Source organism: Cherax quadricarinatus, chromosome 44, assembly GCF_038502225.1.
Source record: "Cherax quadricarinatus isolate ZL_2023a chromosome 44, ASM3850222v1, whole genome shotgun sequence".
Classification (NCBI taxonomy): domain Eukaryota; kingdom Metazoa; phylum Arthropoda; class Malacostraca; order Decapoda; family Parastacidae; genus Cherax; species Cherax quadricarinatus.
In genome coordinates, this window is record NC_091335.1 from 24448754 (window position 1) to 24469127 (window position 20374).

Consider the following 20374-nt stretch of genomic DNA (forward strand, 5'->3'; position numbering starts at 1 on the left):
TCTAGTCACGGTATTGTGCCGTTTTGTTCTTTAGTGGCTGGAGCTCTGGGTGGGTTTTAGGCTCTAGAGACGGAGCTCTAGTGGGTTCCCAACAAGAAATATTACCCTCACAAGTAATTACCCCTCCTAATACTGCAGCACTGCCCTCTCGTAACACCCAGCCAAACTAATAAATATACTTAACAGAGCTTAATAAAATGCTGATGTTTGTGTCTATGCTGCTGTTAATACTGCTTCAACATATACATTCCTCTGTACAACATCAATATTACCTCTACATCCAAATAACATGTGTATAAAGTAGAGAGAGAAGGAGAGAGAGAAAGCGATAGAGGAGAGAAAGTGTGTGTGTGCGAGAGTGCAAGACTGAATGGTGTGTGTGTGTGTGTGTGTGTGTGTGTGTGTGTGTGTGTGTGTGAGAGAGATAGAGACTGAATGGTGTGTGTGTGTGTGTGTGTGTGTGTGTGTGTGTGTGTGTGTGCGAGAGTGCAAGACTGAATGGTGTGTGTGTGTGTGTGTGTGTGTGTGTGTGTGTGTGTGTGTGTGTGTGTGTGTGTGTGTGTGTGTGTGTGTGTGTGTGTGTGTGTGTACGCGTGTTTGTATTGCTTACAACTCGACATGAACACATTCACTTTCACAATTCACAACACCACAATCCTTAACAGACACAAAAAGTTGCAGTGATTCTCATCTTAACTGCTGAGAAAGCAACACCCAAGAAGGATGGAAGAGCATGAAAGGTGAAAGGCCCAGGAAAATGGAAGGATGAGAAGGAATGGAAGGGATTGGAAGGAAGAAATGGAGGGGAGATGAGCGAAATTAGAACCCTTTTTAACAGAATTCCGTACTGCTTAATGAAGTATCTACTACCTCGCTTAATTAGAGTTTAATGAGATCAGAGAGAGAGAGAGAGAGAGAGAGAGAGATAATGCCTTGCTCTCCATTGTTTTCTCCATGAATTTCTCAGCTGTTCCATTCTATTTCCATATTTCTCTGTTATGCTGTTTTCCCTACATTTTCTCTTTTTACTTTCTTTCATGACTGTGATAATGACTGGTATTAGCAAAAACATTATAGACAGTCAACGTCAGTCTCTTGTCCCAGCAGAGAGAACTTCAACACTCAGTACTTCACCTCTCAAACCTACTAATTGTTCAGCGGTCCGTGTGTTCAGTGTGTGTAAATTGTTCAGTGATCCGTGTGTTCAGTGTGTGTAAATTGTTCAGCGGTCCGTGTGTTCAGTGTGTGTAAATTGTTCAGCGGTCCGTGTGTTCAGTGTGTGTAAATTGTTCAGCGGTCCGTGTGTTCAGTGTGTGTAAATTGTTCAGCGGTCCGTGTGTTCAGTGTGTGTAAATTGTTCAGTGGTCCGTGTGTTCAGTGTGTGTAAATTGTTCAGTGGTCCGTGTGTTCAGTGTGTGTAAATGGTTCAGTGGTCCGTGTGTTCAGTGTGTGTAAATTGTTCAGCGGTCCGTGTGTTCAGTGTGTGTAAATTGTTCAGTGATCCGTGTGTTCAGTGTGTGTAAATTGTTCAGCGGTCCGTGTGTTCAGTGTGTGTAAATTGTTCAGTGGTCCGTGTGTTCAGTGTGTGTAAATTGTTCAGTGGTCCGTGTGTTCAGTGTAAATTGTTCAGTGGTCTGTGTGTTCAGTGTGTGTAAATTGTTCAGTGGTCTGTGTGTTCAGTGTGTGTAAATTGTTCAGTGGTCTGTGTGTTCAGTGTGTGTAAATTGTTCAGTGGTCTGTGTGTTCAGTGTGTGTAAATTGTTCAGTGGTCCGTGTGTTCAGTGTGTGTAAATTGTTCAGTGGTCCGTGTGTTCAGTGTGTGTAAATTGTTCAGCCGTCCGTGTGTTCAGTGTGTGTAAATTGTTCAGTGGTCCGTGTGTTCAGTGTGTGTAAATTGTTCAGTGGTCCGTGTGTTCAGTGTGTGTAAATTGTTCAGTGGTCTGTGTGTTCAGTGTGTATAAATTGTTCAGCGGTCCGTGTGTTCAGTGTGTGTAAATTGTTCAGTGGTCTGTGTGTTCAGTGTGTGTAAATTGTTCAGTGGTCCGTGTGTTCAGTGTGTGTAAATTGTTCAGTGGTCTGTGTGTTCAGTGTGTGTAAATTGTTCAGCGGTCCGTGTGTTCAGTGTGTGTAAATTGTTCAGTGGTCCGTGTGTTCAGTGTGTGTAAATTGTTCAGTGGTCCGTGTGTTCAGTGTGTGTAAATTGTTCAGTGGTCCGTGTGTTCAGTGTGTGTAAATTGTTCAGTGGTCTGTGTGTTCAGTGTGTGTAAATTGTTCAGCGGTCCGTGTGTTCAGTGTGTGTAAATTGTTCAGTGGTCTGTGTGTTCAGTGTGTGTAAATTGTTCAGTGGTCTGTGTGTTCAGTGTGTGTAAATTGTTCAGCGGTTCGTGTGTTCAGTGTGTGTAAATTGTTCAGTGGTCCGTGTGTTCAGTGTGTGTAAATTGTTCAGTGGTCCGTGTGTTAGTGTTCACTGTTTAAATTATTCAAGGATCTGCGAGGATCGTTTAGAAAGAACTACAGATGAGAAAGCAACATGGCCGCTACGTCTTAGAAAGTATTACAGTAAAAAGAAAACCGATAACACAGAAGACCACCACGAATTAGAAAGTAAAAAACAAGAGTTAGAAAGTAACAAAACGACTATAAAACAAGACCACTACGGATTACAAGACCACTATTTATTACACAAACTACAAAAGACCATAAAAGGGCACCAGAAGACCACTACCATTTAGAAAGTACTACAAAATTACTACGAATTAGAAAGTACCACCAGACCACCACGAATTAGAAAGTACCACAAGACCACCACGAATTAGAAAGTACCACCAGACCACCACGAATTAGAAAGTACCACAAGACCACCCCGAATTAGAAAGTACCACAAGACCACCACTAATTAGAAAATACATCACCCCGAATTAGAAAGTACAACAATGCCACCACGAATTAGAAAGCACAATACTACCACGAATAAGAAAGTACAACAATGCCACCAGGAATTAGAAAGTACAAGACAAAAAAATAATCAGAAAGCACAAGACAACCACTATTTAGAAAGTACCACAATACCACTGCGAACTATTGAGTACAAAACCACTAATTAGAAAGTACCACCAGACAACCACGAATTAGAAAGTACCGTAGGAAAACGTTACTTATTTAAAAGTCTATCCATGTTTTCAATAGATAATTGTACCGTGATAATCACCTGACCGATCACTAGCAAGCGGATGTTGTGCGTCACTTGACTGCCAAGCTGCCTAGTGAAGGTAGAATGAGATTAAGGCATTCAGATCAACAGGTCGACTCAATCGAACAGTGGTGACGTTAGTTACTTAACAGGTCGAATCAGTCGAAGAGTGGTGACATTAGTTGCTTAACAGGTCGACCCATTCGACCCATACCAGCGTTACAAGCTTAATGACAACAGGTACATAGGTCGACTGTTACCAGCGTTACAAGCTTAATGACAACAGGTACATAGGTCGACTGTTACCAGCGTTACAAGCTTAATGACAACAGGTACATAGGTCGACTGTTACCAGCGTTACAAGCTTAATGACAACAGGTACACAGGTCGACCATTAACAGGGTTACTAGCCTAATGACTACTTTCCCAAATGGCATTAAAAATGGCTTTCACTCCAGCTGAATCATGCTGCCCAAATTATGGCCCAGAATTGCAAATTGTGACGTCAGAATGGTTTGATTTACGAGTTTAATTATTTGTATATTTGGCTGAAGTTGTGTTTTTTTGTATTATGAGGGAGGTAATGATGGGGAGGGTGAAGTGGAGGGTGATGGGGAGGGTGAAGTAGAGGGTGATGGGGAGGGTGAAGTGGAGGGTGATGGGGAGGGTGAAGTAGAGGGTGATGGGGAGGGTGAAGTGGAGGGTGATGGGGAGGGTGAAGTAGAGGGTGATGGGGAGGGTGAAGTGGAGGGTGATGGGGAGGGTGAAGTGGAGGGTGATGGGGAGGACGAGGTGATGGGGAGGGTGATGGGAAGGGAGGTGATAGGAAGTGTGAGGGAGGAGGGTGAGGGAGAAAGGAGGGAGGAAAGGGAGAGTATGAAATGTTAGTATAATGAAGTGTGTGTCAAGTGTGGAAGAGAGAATTTAGGGTTTGAGAAATGGAATTTAAGGCATGGGGAAGGGCATTTACTGTGTGGGAAAGGGGGATTTGGGGTGTAGAAAGGAAATTTAGGGTGTAGGAAAGGGGGATTTAGGGTGTAGAGAATGGGATTTGGGGCGTGGGAAAGTGGATTTAGGGCGTGGAGAAAGGGGATTTACGGTGTGGAAAAGAGTATACAGGGAATGGGGAAGGGGATATAATCTACTGGATGGGTGATTTAGGATGTGGAAGAATGGGATTTAGGACATGGGAGAGATATAAGGTGTGGAAAAGTGGGGTTCAGAGTGTGGGAGGGGAAATTTAGGGTGTGGAAAAGGGGACCTAGTGTGGAAGATGGGAATTTAGGGTATGGGAGAAGAAGGGTTTAGTATGTGGGAGGGGGATTTAAGGCGTGGATTTAGGGAGTGGAGAATGAGATTTAGCGTGAGGAGAAAGGGATTTAGGGGGTAGAGAAGGGGATTTACAGAGTGGAGAAGTGAATTTAGAGCGTAGAGAAAGGGGATTTAGGGTATGGATAAGGGCTTTTAGAGTATGGAAAAGGGGACTTATGGCGCGGTGTGGGGGATTTCGGGCGTGGAGAAGGGGATTTAAGGCGTGGAGGAGATTGAGGACGTGAAGAAAGAGATTGAGGGCGTGAAGAAAAAGATTGAGGGCGTGAAGAAAGGGATTGAGGGCGTGAAGGGATTGAGGGCGTGAAGGGATTGAGGGCGTGAAGGGATTGAGGGCGTGGAGAAAGGGATTGACGGCGTGAAGAAAGGGACTGATGGCGTGGAGAAAGGAATTGAGGGCGTGGAGAAAGGGACTGAGGGCGTGGAGAAAGGGATTGAGGGGGTGGAGAAAGGGATTGTGGACGTGAAGGGGATTGAGGGCGTGAAGAAAGGGATTGAGGGCGTGGAGAAAGGGATTGTGGGCGTGAGGGGGATTGAGGGCGTGAAGAAAGGGATTGAGGACGTGAAGAAAGGGATTGAGGACGTGAAGAAAGGGATTGAGGGTGTGGAAAAAGGGATTGAGGGCATGAAGAAAGGGATTGAGGACGTGAAGAAAGGGATTGAGGACGTGAAGAAAGGGATTGAGGACGTGAAGAAAGGGATTGAGGACGAAGAAAGGGATTGAGGACGTGAAGAAAGGGATTGAGGGCGTGGAGAAAGGGATTGAGGGCGTGAAGAAAGGGATTGAGGGCGTGGAGAAAGGGATTGAGGACGTGAAGAAAGGGATTGAGGACGTGAAGGGATTGAGGGCATGAAGAAAGGGACTGAGGGCGTGAAGAAAGGGATTGATGGCATGAAGAAAGGGACTGAGGGCGTGAAGAAAGGGACTGAGGGCGTGAAGAAAGGGATTGAGGGCGTGAAGAAAGGGATTGAGGGCATGAAGAAAGGGACTGAGGGCATGGAGAAAGGGACTGAGGGCATGGAGAAAGGGATTGAGGGCGTGAAGAAAGGGATTGAGAGCGTGAAGAAAGGGATTGAGGGCATGGAGAAAGGGATTGAGGGCGTGAAAAAAGGGATTGAGGGCGTGAAGAAAGGGATTGAGGGCGTGAAGAAAGGGACTGAGGGCGTGAAGAAAGGGACTGAGGGCGTGAAGAAAGGGATTGAGGGCGTGAAGAAAGGGATTGAGGGCATGAAGAAAGGGACTGAGGGCATGAAGAAAGGGATTGAGGGCGTGAAGAAAGATTTTGGATGTGAAGAAAGGGACTGAGGGCGTGAAGAAAGATTTTGGATGTGAAGAAAGGGACTGAGGGCGTGAAGAAAGGGACTGAGGGCGTGAAGAAAGGGATTGAGGGCGTGAAGAAAGGGATTGAGGGCATGAAGAAAGGGACTGAGGGCATGAAGAAAGGGATTGAGGGCGTGAAGAAAGATTTTGGATGTGAAGAAAGGGACTGAGGGCGTGAAGAAAGGGACTGAGGGCATGAAGAAAGGGATTGAGGGCATGAAGAAAGGGATTGAGGGCATGAAGAAAGGGATTGAGGGCGTGAAGAAAGGGATTGAGGGCGTGAAGAAAGGGACTGAGGGCGTGAAGAAAGGGACTGAGGGCGTGAAGAAAGGGACTGAGGGCGTGAAGAAAGGGACTGAGGGCGTGAAGAAAGGGACTGAGGGCGTGAAGAAAGGGACTGAGGGCGTGAAGAAAGGGACTGAGGGCGTGAAGAAAGGGACTGAGGGCGTGAAGAAAGGGACTGAGGGCGTGAAGAAAGGGACTGAGGGCGTGAAGAAAGGGACTGAGGGCGTGAAGAAAGGGACTGAGGGCGTGAAGAAAGGGACTGAGGGCGTGAAGAAAGGGACTGAGGGCGTGAAGAAAGGGACTGAGGGCGTGAAGAAAGGGACTGAGGGCGTGAAGAAAGAGGATTTAGAGTGAGTTAATGAAAGTAATACAAATAACTGTGGTAGTAAACAATAAAAGAAGTTAAACAATAAATGCCTCGCAACAAAAGCTCATCACCAACAATGTGTCTCACGCTATAAATAAAAGCAGAGAAAAAAAATCCCTCGTGTAAACATTTTACACACACACGAAACACTAATTGTTCAATGTTACCAGTAAACATTTGCCATCACGGGACTGCCATCATGCTGGAATATATTATAAAAACTGTGTTGATAAGAGACGGTGACAGAAACAGCGAGACAGAACACACCAGGTTAAGTGTTAACACAGGATGTAACGTACTGTTAACACAGGAGGTACCTTACTGTTAACACAGGAGGTAGCTTACTGTTAACACAGGAGGTAGCTTACTGTTAACACAGGAGGTACCTTACTGTTAACACAGGAGGTACCTTACTGTTAACACAGGAGGTAGCGTACTGTTAACACAGGAGGTAGCTTACTGTTAACACAGGAGGTAGCGTACTGTTAACACAGGAGGTAGCTTACTGTTAACACAGGAGGTAGCGTACTGTTAACACAGGAGGTACCTTACTGTTAACACAGGAGGTACCTTACTGTTAACACAGGAGGTACCTTACTGTTAACACAGGAGGTACCTTACTGTTAACACAGGAGGTACCTTACTGTTAACACAGGAGGTACCTTACTGTTAACACAGGAGGTAGCGTACTGTTAACACAGGAGGTACCTTACTGTTAACATAGGAGGTACCTTACTGTTAGCACAGTAGGTAGCTTACTGTTAACACAGGAGGTACCTTACTGTTAACACAGGAGGTACCTTACTGTTAACACAGGTGGGACACAGGAGGTAGCTTACTGGAAGGGATAGACTCAGAAGTGTCCCTGTTCGCAGATGTCAAGTTAATGAGGATAGGCTGGACGCGTGGTCCAGCAACTGGCTCCTCGAATTTAGCCCCTACAATTGCAAAGTCATGAAGATCGGGGAAGGACAAAGAAGACCGCAGACAGAGTATACGCTAGACGGTCAAGGAGTGCAAACCTCACTCAAGGAGAAAGATCTTGGGGTGAGTATAATACCGAACATATCTCCTGAGGCGTACATCGACCAGATAACTGCTGCAGCATATAGGCGCCTGGCAAACCTAAGAATAATGCTCCGATTCCTCAGTAAGGAATCCTTCAAGACTCTATACACCGTGTATGTTAGGCCCATACTGGAGTTTGCAGCACCAGTTTGGAACCCACACCTGGTCAAGCACGTCAGTAAATTAGAGAAAGTGCAAAGGTTTGCAACAAGACTAATTCCATAGCTAAGAGGAATGTCCTTCGAAGAAAGGTTAAGGGAAATCGGCCTGACGACACTGGAGGACAGAAGGGTTAGGGAGGACATGATAATGGCATATAAAATACTGCGAGGAATAGATAAGGTGGACAGTAACAGGATATTCTAGAGATGGGACACAGAAACAAGGGGTCACAGTTGGAAGTTGAAGACTCAGATGAGTCAAAGGGATGTTAGGAAGTATTTCTTCAGAGTTGTCAGGAAGTGGAATAGCCTAGAAAGTGACGTAGCGGAGACAGGAGCCATACATAGTTTTAAGACGTGGTATGATAAAGCTCATGGAGCAGGGATAGAGAGGGCACAGTAGCGACCAGTGAAGAGGCGGGGCCAGGAGCCGCAACCACAATTAGGCGAGTACAATTAGATGAATTAAATGAGTACTATTAACACAGGAGGGACACAGGAAGTATCTTACTGTTAACACAGGAGGTAGCTTACTGTTAACACAGGAGATAGCTTTGTATGCCCACCTGGGTTCATATTTCGCGCCATGCTGGTGCTGCCACCTATAGGCCTACCTATCTCAGCCAGCACCATGCTTCCCTGCCCTCAGTCAGGCAGCCGAACTCACTCAGTTAAGGTCCATACCGTCATTCTCTCCTGGGCATAGCCCTAATGAGCCTGGGCACTTAAACGCATTGTCTGTGTACCACTAACCACAAAGTAACGTAACCTCCGAAGAGTTTCATTTCCGCTTCCAGAAAACACACATAATTTTCGACGATAAACGGGGGAAGTGGTGGTCGCAGCAAGTCTGTTGCCCGGAGAGAGGAAGGAAGCACGAAGATGTCACTCTTTCATCGCCCCATACAAGAAGCATCCGCCTCTCTACGAGTTGTCCTGAAGTCGTGTCTGCAAGTTTCATCATTCAGACACAGGATCAACAGGATCCTGGCCGAAATTTGCTGAAATTTCCTCGAGAAATCTTCGTGGCGTTACCCTAGGTCTTCACAGCGTCCCACGCTGTTCTTCAGTCAGTGTTCAGCATTACCAGTATGTTTCTGCTGTTGTTCAGTTCAGCATGGCTATTTCAGCAAGTCAAAGGTGAGTTGTGTGGTGCTCTGCTTCCAGTGTGGTTGTTTCTCCACATGTGTGTGGTAGGGGAGGAAGAAGCGGCCAGATCCTCCATCGTCATAAACCACACGTGCTCATCTCACACCACCATACACCACTACACTCTCTCACCTTCTCTCCTGTTTTTCTAGGAATTCAGTGTGAATTCTTCGCCAGAGCTGTTTATTCGAGTACGCGAGGTCACTCGAAGCCACATGGATCACAAAGCTATGTGTGGATAAGGCCATGTGGATCTACAAGCCATGTGGAGTGAGCCACGGGAGTTACCAAAACCACATGCTGTTGTCTGCTGCCTGGCATCACCCATGACGTCACCATGCTGCCCATATCACTCCCCTCACATCACGATGCTGCCCGACGTCACCTCGCGACGTCAGCCACGATGCTGCCCGACGTCATCGAATGTCACCCTGGACATCTGCCTGACGTCACCCCACGATGTCACCCATCCCTCAACGTCACGCCTGACATCACTATATGATGTCACATCGACAGTGTTATAGTTTGACAGAGAGCAATTTGTTGCAGTATTATTGAGAACGATTGAGAGAAGATATGTCACTCGTTAATTCCTCTCAATGTTCTCATACGTTCGTGATAGCCTTAATGTCGATTTTTGAATAGAAAAAACATCTTTTGCTAGTGTAATCCATGTCATAACCGCATGTGCAGTGCGGGTGTGTGAAAGTTATGTGAGTCCTGATGTGTGGTCTCTGAGCCCAGATGTGTGTGTAGACCAGTGTGATCTTAGCTCAGACCATTGGTAACACTCTCGTGTTACATGTTACCCATTGTGACCATTGACAGCTGACTTTAGTCAGTCCAGGCATAAAGTTTACGAGCATCTGAGCCTCCACGTACAGAAAGGTCTTATGCTCGCCGTTTGTAGATGCCATGCCCGAGTCGTACCTATAACGATTCCCTATTGAGACTTATTTCACTCCACTTCTTGACTGTCAGAGGGCAGTTATGTGTAGAAAATCAGTCTGAGAATGCTTAGACAAACGCTGTCGAGAGGATGACACCATTAAGCCGCTGTAGCCCTATCGGCAGGCGACTGACTCGTTTCAAAAATTCAGTGAGCAGCCTGCACAAAGTATGATGTCACTGACTGCTAGCCCACTCACTCCAGTTACGGTGTATGTTGCTACGACTCCCAGATGTTTTGCCTGAGTCTGCCACAACCCACTCCACACTCGCCATCAGTGACAGCCCCAGTGATAGCACCAGTTGAGAAATGTCCTCCTGAGTCGCTTGCTGGAAGAAGTCCTGCCCAGTTGCCGAGTACTGATGACGCCTCACTCGAGGGCACCAGCAGGTTGTGCCCCAGGTTAAGTGAACCCTGCAGCTACTATTCCACGATGACTGCTTCACTGTTCCAGAGAAGACCGTGCCCAGTTACGTCACAGCTCAGCTGCAGCAATATCTCCTGTGTTGCAGTATCTGTCCAGATGCAGGAAGGCGTGCAGTGACGCCCGCCGAAGGACCACGATGTTAAGCACACCCCGTCCTTTTTTTCTTCCCTCCCTGTAGGAAGTTTTTTTTTTTTTTTGCCCATGTCCACATGTATATGTTTTCATTGTGTTCTGTGTCCTGTTCCTGAGAGAGAGAAAGAGAGAGAGAGAGAGAGAGAGAGAGAGAGAGAGAGAGAGAGAGAGAGAGAGAGAGAGAGAGAGAGAGAGAGAGAGAGAGAGAGAGAGAGAGAGAGACCAAGAGTTTTTTTTTAGTCAGTCATGGTCGAGGATGACCATGGGTAGGTGGCCGAGCGATGTATGCCCAGTTGTGTTCCTATTTCGCACCATGCTGGTGCTGCCACCTACAGGCCTACCTATCTCAGCCAGCACCACGCTTCCCTGCCCTTATTCAGGCAGCACAGCTCACTCAGTCAACAAGGTCTACTCTGTCACTCTCTCCAGGGCATGGCCCACGGGGCCAGGGCACTTCAACAGTGTGTACTAAGAACCAAAATAAAGTAATGTAGCCTCCGAAGAGTATCATTAATTCCCGCTTAGATCAACATGCAATTCTCTCGACGATAGCTTAGTTTACTGTTAACACACAAGGTAAATGATAACACAAGAGGGTCACATGACAGCTTAAACTGCAATCTTACACCAGGAGACAGAGATGGTTAATAAGATAACATTATTAACCTGGGAGGAAGGTTAGTAACTCAGGATAATTTAGTACTGTGCATCATCGGAGAGGCTGTGTATGTCTTATTTTCATTGTGATCTACCAATCATCTCCCTCAGGATGCAACCCACAACACTCCTCACACTGCTAGGTGAGCAGGGGAAGCAACAGGTGTAAGGAAACACGAACAACGCTTCACCCCTGCTTCAGTGCGAGAGCTGAGGATGCTACCCACCGAGCCACGAGCTCACTGGGTAGAAAAAAACAGTAGACGATCCCTTGTAGCACTAATGGCTATAATCATAACCATAATTTTTAAAGGGGTGGCTCGGTAAGCCAGCGGAAGGCCTCGGTCAGATGACCACAAGCTCTAGTAGCGGGTCATCATATGACTTAAGACCCATGTCATGAAACACTTGTCCTGTTTCCTGACAAACTTTACCTAACCTGACGCACGTATTTAATAATAATACCTGTTTCTACTAGGACATGTACAAGGTATACAGGCCTAGCTGACATCAGTGACATACTACTATATAGAAAGCCACTGGTTATGTGAAACATTTCTGGAAAATTAGGTCAGTTTATCCCAGGATGCGACTCTCACCAGTCGACTAACACCCAGATACCTATTTTACTGCTAAGGTGAACAGGTACAGCGGGTACATTATAAAAACACTTCCTAATGTTTTCCAGCCTTACCGGGACTCGAACCCCGGACCTCAGCGTGTGAGCTGAGTGCGCTATCAATCGAGCTACTGGACACCTAATTTCATTCCAGGCTACTTACCCACCACGGTGAGGTTGACGAAGTTCGAGAGTGCCGGAGAGTTGTAGAAATCGACCCTGCACTCGTAGAGGCCGGCGTGGCTAGGGGTGACATTGTGGTAGGTGAGGGTGGCTGCTCCCCTGCTCACGGTCATCACCCCCTCCCCCTCACGCACCTCCCCCTCCAACTGGGGTGGTGACCTCGTGTCATGGCTGCGGAAGTCACAGAAGAGAGAGAGGAACGTTATTTTTCTTCCTACAGAACTTGAAGCTTCCAGTGTACACACTGACATGACTGATGGAGACAGTGTACACACTGACATGACTGATGGAGACAGTGTACACACTGACATGACTGATGGAGACAGTGTACACACTGACATGACTGATGGAGACAGTGTACACACTGACATGACTGATGGAGACAGTGTACACACTGACATGACTGATGACATGAGTGATGGAGACAGTGACATACATGGAGACACTGACATGACTGATGGAGACAGTGTACACACTGACATGACTGATGGAGACAGTGTACACACTGACATGACTGATGGAGACAGTATACACACTGACATGACTGATGGAGACAGTGTACACAATGACATGACTGATGGAGACAGTGTACACAATGACATGACTGATGGAGACAGTGTACACACTGACAAGACTGATGGAGACAGTGTACACACTGACATGACTGATGGAGACAGTGTACACACTGACATGACTGATGGAGACAGTGTACACAATGACATGACTGATGACATGACTGATGGAGACAAGTGTACACACTGACATGACTGATGGAGACAGTATACACACTGGCATGACTGATGGAGACAAGTGTACACACTGACATGACTGATGGAGACAAGTGTACACACTGACATGAGTGATGGAGACAGTGTACACACTGACATGAGTGATGGAGACAATGTACACACTGACATGACTGATGGAGACAGTGTACACACTGACATGACTGATGGAGACAGTGTACACACTGACATGACTGATGGAGACAAGTGTACACACTGACATGAGTGATGGAGACAGTGTACACACTGACATGAGTGATGGAGACAATGTACACACTGACATGACTGATGGAGACAGTGTACACACTGACATGACTGATGGAGACAGTGTACACACTGACATGACTGATGGAGACAGTATACACACTGGCATGACTGATGGAGACAAGTGTACACACTGACATGACTGATGGAGACAAGTGTACACACTGACATGACTGATGGAGACAGTATACACACTGACATGACTGATGGAGACAGTGTACACACTGACATGACTGATGGAGACAGTGTACACACTGACATGACTGATGGAGACAAGTGTACACACTGACATGACTGATGGAGACAGTACAAGAACAATATTATTTAGTATATAACAAGACAGCACGACAATATGCAAAGTATTAAAAGAAGAAATAAACCATCCTAAGAAATAAACCATCCTAAGAAATAAACCATCCTAAGAAATAAACCATCCTAATAAATAAACCATCCTAAGAAGAGATAAACCCTGCTAACTACGCTTGATCTGAGAGGAACCAGTACCTCTGTACATTTCAGCACAATAAAGGGAACGTCTCGCCACGAGTGACTCAGCCCGAGTGGCGAAACATCACCTTTAATAAATGTGCTGAAGTGTACATAAATGGGCGTTTCCATAGACATTTTTTTAGCCATAAATAAATTTTGACACAAAAGTTTATGAAGTATCACTAAAGTCTTGTGAGTGAAGCCATTCTGAGAAAAAATAAAATTAAGCTTAGTGTTAGAAATGTAACTGGAGGGAAGGAGGGAAGAAGGGAGGGAAGGAAGGGAAGGAGCGAAAGGAAGGAAAGGAGGGAAGAAAGATGGAAGAAAAGTTTTGACTAGCACTCTGTCCTGGCCTTCGTTCAGCATATAAAGGGCAGGTAAAAGGACACAAGTGCAACTAATATGACATTTTATTGTGGCAACGTTTCGCTCTCCAGGAGCTTTGTCACATACTTCAGTGTTCCTCCTCTGTTATGTTACGTAGTATCAGCAGCAACAGCTGTGATGGCAGGATTTATTGTTTTGAGGAGGATTCTTGCTAATATTTCAGAGATGACAAAGCTGTTTTTATTTTGCTTGTGTTAGAAACAGCGATTAATGACGATTCAAGGCATTTACGTCTGCGGAAATTAGGTTTTTTGATCACCAGTCGGGCGTGACTGAATTTCACGAGGTGATTGGCGGAATTTTGTTGTTGTACGCAGGCGTTGTTCAAGTTACCATTCCTACATGCATTGTGTTCATAGAGACGTGATTCGAGGTTCCATGCTGCTCCACCTACATATATTGTCAGCCTCCACAAGGTATAGTGTAAACCCCTGCATTGACTGGTTCATGGTGCTTCGATTTTGTCCTGGTTAGATCCCTTATGGAAGTGTTGGATGCGATGGCGACTCTAGTGTTAGTTTAAGCGAGTACCATAAAAATGTTCAATGCAACCTGGTTGTTGGGAAGGATTATAACTTAATTAGGAGTGGTGTTGGTGCGTGGAGAATTAATGATCTAAAGAGCTCTTTTCTTGCAGTCTTTGATGAAAAACGAAAGAAAATGTAGATCAATGAAGGTCTGGTGTATCCATGTACATTCCTCGTCAAGAAATTCAAGACTACAATTTCGGTATTATGCTCTTAGGAAAATTAGATGATGATGCCTCTTTTGGTCTTAGTATCTTGACTGGAATAGAAGTGTGCGAGGCTACTTTTGTTTGTAGGTTTAAGGCAAACTTGAAATCTTAGATTATCTACTTTGTGAATAAAGACATCTAGAAAAAGTAGCTTCTCGTTGGACTTTTCTTCTAGTGTAAACATGATAGCCGGTTCAGCTGCGTTGAGCCTTGTATGAAGATTCTGTATATCAAAACGTTAGGGAGTTATTACGAGGACGTCGTCCACATAATGTAACCAAGTGACGCTGGTGTGGATGATGGTGAAGTGTTCAGCTCCAGATGTTCCATATACAAGTTGGTTAAGACGGCGCTGATGGGGGACCTCATTCCCATGCCGTAGGTTTGTAGAGCTTGTTATTAAAAGAAAAACAGTTGATATTAAGATCTTAAGTCAACAAAATCTTAGGGAGATAGAGGAAGATTAAGGTCCTGATTGACTACGTCGTAGAACCTCGATGGTTTGTGTGGTAGGTACTTTAGTGAAGAGGGTAGTTACGTCCAAACTAGTTCCTTCTTTCGGATGGAGAGGTTTCTGATGCGGTTGAGAAGGTCGCCTGAATGAATGCTTGAGATGAACGGGGCTGATGGTCCCCAGGAGAGACACAAACTGTAATACCCAAGATACTCAGCATCTCTCTCACTTAGTCTATCAGTTACATCATCTTGCAATCTATTTTTTTTTTAAATTTCTCCAGAGATATATTTAACTTCACGCACGTCATTATAAACAGCAATCTATCAGCTAATTTTCAGAGTATCTCTTCTGTTCTTCCTCAAACTCGATTTCTTCTTTAAATTGCTACTTTAGTCATCGAGTTTACCACGCTCCTGAAGGGTGTTTCGGGGGTCAACGCCCCCTCGGCCCGGTCCATGAAAAGGCCTCACCTATGTAAGAGAAAATCCACGAAGGTTTAACGCCTTCATCATTAAATTGTACGTATCTGTGCCTGGCCTCGTAAGCAAGTTACATTCAGATCTCAGTTTAATTAGAGAAGGCAATGAAGGCAGTCAGAGAGAATTAATCAGGCCGAGTTTAATATGAAGGCTTAATTACCTGTGTGCTAAACACTAATGACCTGTTTGTATATACATTAATTATACGCATGACATAACACTTGCAAGTTATGGATTTATAGCTTTTAACACACCAGGTGGCAGGGTGATGAAAACTGACACGGCAAAATGTTGACACAATTGCTCGACTCAACTGACTCGATAATGGGGATGTGTAGACGAGAGTGGGGACAGGTGTTGTAGACGAGAGTGGGGACAGGTGGTGTAGACGAGAGTGGGGACAGTTGTAGACGAGAGTGGGGACAGGTGTTGTAGACGAGAGTGGGGACAGGTGGTGTAGACGAGAGTGGGGACAGTTGTAGACGAGAGTGGGGACAGTTGTAGACGAGAGTGGGGACAGGTGGTGTAGACGAGAGTGGGGACAGTTGTAGACGAGAGTGGGGACAGTTGTAGACGAGAGTGGGGACAGGTGTTGTAGACGAGAGTGGGGACAGGTGTTGTAGACGAGAGTGGGGACAGGTGCTGTAGACGAGAGTGGGGACAGGTGTTGTAGACGAGAGTGGGGACAGGTGTTGTAGACGAGAGTGGGGGTGCTGTACAGTGTGTGGACAGGTGTAGACGAGAGTGGGGACAGTTGTAGACGAGAGTGGGGACAGTTGTAGACGAGAGTGGGGACAGGTGCTGTAGTACAGACGAGAGTGGGGACAGGTGCTGTAGACGAGATTGTGAACAGGTGCTGTAGACGAGAGTGGACGAGAGTGGGGACAGGTGCTGTAGACGAGAGTGTGTAGACGAGAGTGTAGACGAGAGTGGGGACAGTGCTGTAGACGAGAGTGGGGACAGGTGCTGTAGACGAGAGTGGGGACAGGTGCTGTAGACGAGAGTGGGGACAGGTGCTGTAGACGAGAGTGGGGACGAGACGAGAGTGGGGACAGGTGTTGTAGACGAGAGTGGGGACAAGTGCTGTAGACGAGAGTGGGGACAGGTGCTGTAGACGAGAGTGGGGACAGGTGTTGTAGACGAGAGTGGGGACAGGTGCTGTAGACGAGAGTGGGGACAGGTGTTGTAGACGAGAGTGGGGACAGGTGTTGTAGACGAGAGTGTGGACAGGTGCTGTAGACGAGTGTGTGGACAGGTGCTGTAGACAAGAGTGGGGACAGGTGCTGTAGACGAGAGTGGGGACAGGTGCTGTAGACGAGTGTGTGGACAGGTGCTGTAGACGAGAGTGGGGACAGGTGTTGTAGACGAGAGTGGGGACAGGTGCTGTAGACGAGAGTGGGGACAGGTGGTGTAGACGAGAGTGGGGACAGGTGCTGTAGACGAGAGTGGGGACAGGTGCTGTAGACGAGAGTGGGGACAGGTGCTGTAGACGAGAGTGGGGACAGGTGCTGTAGACGAGAGTGGGGACAGGTGCTGTAGACGAGAGTGGGGACAGGTGCTGTAGACGAGAGTGGGGACAGGTGCTGTAGACGAGAATGGGGACAGGTGCTGTAGACGAGAGTGGGGACAGGTGCTGTACGAGAGTGGGGACAGGTGCTGTAGACGAGAGTGGGGACAGGTGCTGTAGACGAGAGTGGGGACAGGTGCTGTAGACGAGAGTGGGGACAGGTGCTGTAGACGAGAGTGGGGACAGGTGCTGTAGACGAGAGTGGGGACAGGTGCTGTAGACGAGAGTGGGGACAGGTGCTGTAGACGAGAGTGGGGACAGGTGCTGTAGACGAGAGTGGGGACAGGTGCTGTAGACGAGAGTGGGGACAGGTGCTGTAGACGAGAGTGGGGACAGGTGCTGTAGACGAGAGTGGGGACAGGTGCTGTAGACGAGAGTGGGGACAGGTGCTGTAGACGAGAGTGGGGACAGGTGCTGTAGACGAGAGTGGGGACAGGTGCTGTAGACGAGAGTGGGGACAGGTGCTGTAGACGAGAGTGGGGACAGGTGCTGTAGACGAGAGTGGGGACAGGTGCTGTAGACGAGAGTGGGGACAGGTGCTGTAGACGAGAGTGGGGACAGGTGCTGTAGACGAGAGTGGGGACAGGTGCTGTAGACGAGAGTGGGGACAGGTGCTGTAGACGAGAGTGGGGACAGGTGCTGTAGACGAGAGCGGGGATATAATGAGGTAAGTGGATGTGTGTAGAGGACAGTTGGGATGGGTAATATAAATTGGGATGTGTAAAGAATAAGATAAATGACAATAAGCAGAGAAGTGCTGATGGGTAAAAATGAGTGAATGGGTAGATAAGTGTAGAATGGTAGAGATAAGTGGGAACTGATAAAGATAATTGTGGTAAGTGTAAAATGGGTAGAGGTAAGTGGGGATGAGTTACGGTAAGTGAGGATGAGTTAGTAAGTGAGGATGAGTTACTGTAAGTGGGGATGAGTTACTGTAAGTGGGGATGAGTTACGGTAAGTGGGGATTAGTTACGGTAAGTGGGGATGAGTTACGGTAAGTGGGGATGAGTTACGGTAAGTGGGGATTAGTTACGGTAAGTGGGGATGAGTTACGGTAAGTGGGGATGAGTTACGGTAAGTGGGGATGAGTTACGGTAAGTGGGGATTAGTTACGGTAAGTGGGGATGAGTTACGGTAAGTGGGGATGAGTTACGGTAAGTGGGGATGAGTTACGGTAAGTGGGGATGAGTTACTGTAAGTGGGGATGAGTTACGGTAAGTGGGGATGAGTTACGGTAAGTGGGGATGAGTTACTGTAAGTGGGGATGAGTTACGGTAAGTGGGGATGAGTTACGGTAAGTGGGGATGAGTTACGGTAAGTGGGGATGAGTTACGGTAAGTGGGGATGAGTTACGGTAAGTGGGGATGAGTTACGGTAAGTGGGGATTAGTTACGGTAAGTGGGGATGAGTTACGGTAAGTGGGGATGAGTTACGGTAAGTGGGGATGAGTTACGGTAAGTGGGGATGAGTTACTGTAAGTGGGGATGAGTTACGGTAAGTGGGGATGAGTTACGGTAAGTGGGGATGAGTTACGGTAAGTGGGGATGAGTTACGGTAAGTGGGGATGAGTTACGGTAAGTGGGGATGAGTTACGGTAAGTGGGGATGAGTTACGGTAAGTGGGGATTAGTTACGGTAAGTGGGGATGAGTTACGGTAAGTGGGGATGAGTTACGGTAAGTGGGGATGAGTTACGGTAAGTGGGGATGAGTTACGGTAAGTGGGGATGAGTTACGGTAAGTGGGGATGAGTTACGGTAAGTGGGGATGAGTTACTGTAAGTGGGGATGAGTTACGGTAAGTGGGGATGAGTTACTGTAAGTGGGGATGAGTTACGGTAAGTGGGGATGAGTTACGGTAAGTGGGGATGAGTTACGGTAAGTGGGGATGAGTTACGGTAAGTGGGGATGAGTTACGGTAAGTGGGGATGAGTTACGGTAAGTGGGGATGATTTACGGTAAGTGGTAACCTTTTTCCAATAGCTACACAACCTGGGCAGTACGTGAGTATTCAAGAACCAGGTCTTGATACCTCTGGGAGCACCCTGGAGTCTTGCACCTTTGGAACACTCAGGGTATTTTATAAATGATACCAGGTCAGTGCCGGATCAGCCGGGCTGTGGCTCGTACGTTGGACTGCGTGCGGCCAGCAGTAACAGCATAGTTGATCAGGCCCTGATCCATCGGGAGGCCTGGTCACGGACCGGGCCGCGGGGGCGTTGATCCCCGGAATAACCTCCAGGTAAGTATATTTTATATATGATACCTAGGTTTTTGGGGGGCAAAAATCATTCTTGGGTGAAACATTGTACCAATAATATCTCAATTTATTATCTTTTATTTTTGTGCCCTTTGGTATCGCTCCAAGGATCTTATAACAAAAGCCTTGGGTTTGATAGAAGCTTCAGCTTAGACTAGGTAGATCTAACACCACAATAGCCTTTGGAATGGGGAACAACAGCTGTATCTAGCTAGCTACATAAGATTTCATTCGGATTTTTAACTCCGCAGCATTAGCCACCCAGGATAACCTATGAAAAGTAGCGCGTCATCGAGGGCTGTCTGTCCGATTTCCATTTTCTTGGGTGGCATTGAAAATTGGGTTGGGCAAATGTTTTGTTAGTGGGATGAATTGTAAAGGACCTGCCTAGTATGGGCCAGCAGGCCTCCTGCAGTGTTCCTCCTTTCTTATGTTCTTATGTTCATTGGCGTCCTCAATCTTGTCCCCCAGGATGCGACCCACACCAGTCGACTAACACCTCTCTGGTATCTAGGAGGCTAGGCAGGAGGATGCAGACTATTGGATACAAGAACTAAATAGATTGTGGGAGCAGGTCAGGAGTGAATCAGCTGTCGACAGCCATGTTTGTTTACTTTCTCAGACGTACTAGGATAATTTTTGCAAATTCTGTATTAACCATTCTGGATGCACTCCTATTAGCCCTTTTGGGACTCTTTCCAGACCTATTTGTGCGTCCACATGCTTTTATGCTACAGTCCACAGGATGGATATGAGATGCACAATAATCTAGCCACTACCGTAAAGAGGATATGGAGTGCACAAATTAGCAGCTTCAGCAGCAAATTCTGGATATCCAAAATCCATTCTGGGCTACAAGTTTCGTATCGCTGGTGAACGCGACTCGATACAGACTCGGTTTTAACTCCTCTGATGACTGATCGGCCAGCTTGTTGTTGCTCGAAGCTTACTCTTCCAACACAGCTATTTACACACGGATGAACGATTACTTCAAGAAGAATACTGTCAAGCTGCCTCCCGAACAGAGCGATACGGAGCGATACGTTGTTCCAGTGAAAGCTAGCAACGTGTGTTTTGTCAGTATGGGCAGCTCGTCACTCGGATCCACTGCCTTTCA

General features: G+C 46.8%; 1 protein-coding gene across 1 annotated transcript in view; it reads right to left on the reverse strand.

Annotated features, from left to right (window-relative positions):
* The window catches only part of LOC128697404 (uncharacterized), a 924312-nt gene that overhangs the window by 678903 nt on the left and 225035 nt on the right, over positions 1–20374 (reverse strand). Inside the window, exon 3 of the mRNA XM_070094201.1 lies at positions 11818–12008. Within this exon, the coding sequence (XP_069950302.1) occupies positions 11818–12008 (191 nt within the window). The remainder of the gene's footprint in view (positions 1–11817; positions 12009–20374) is intronic.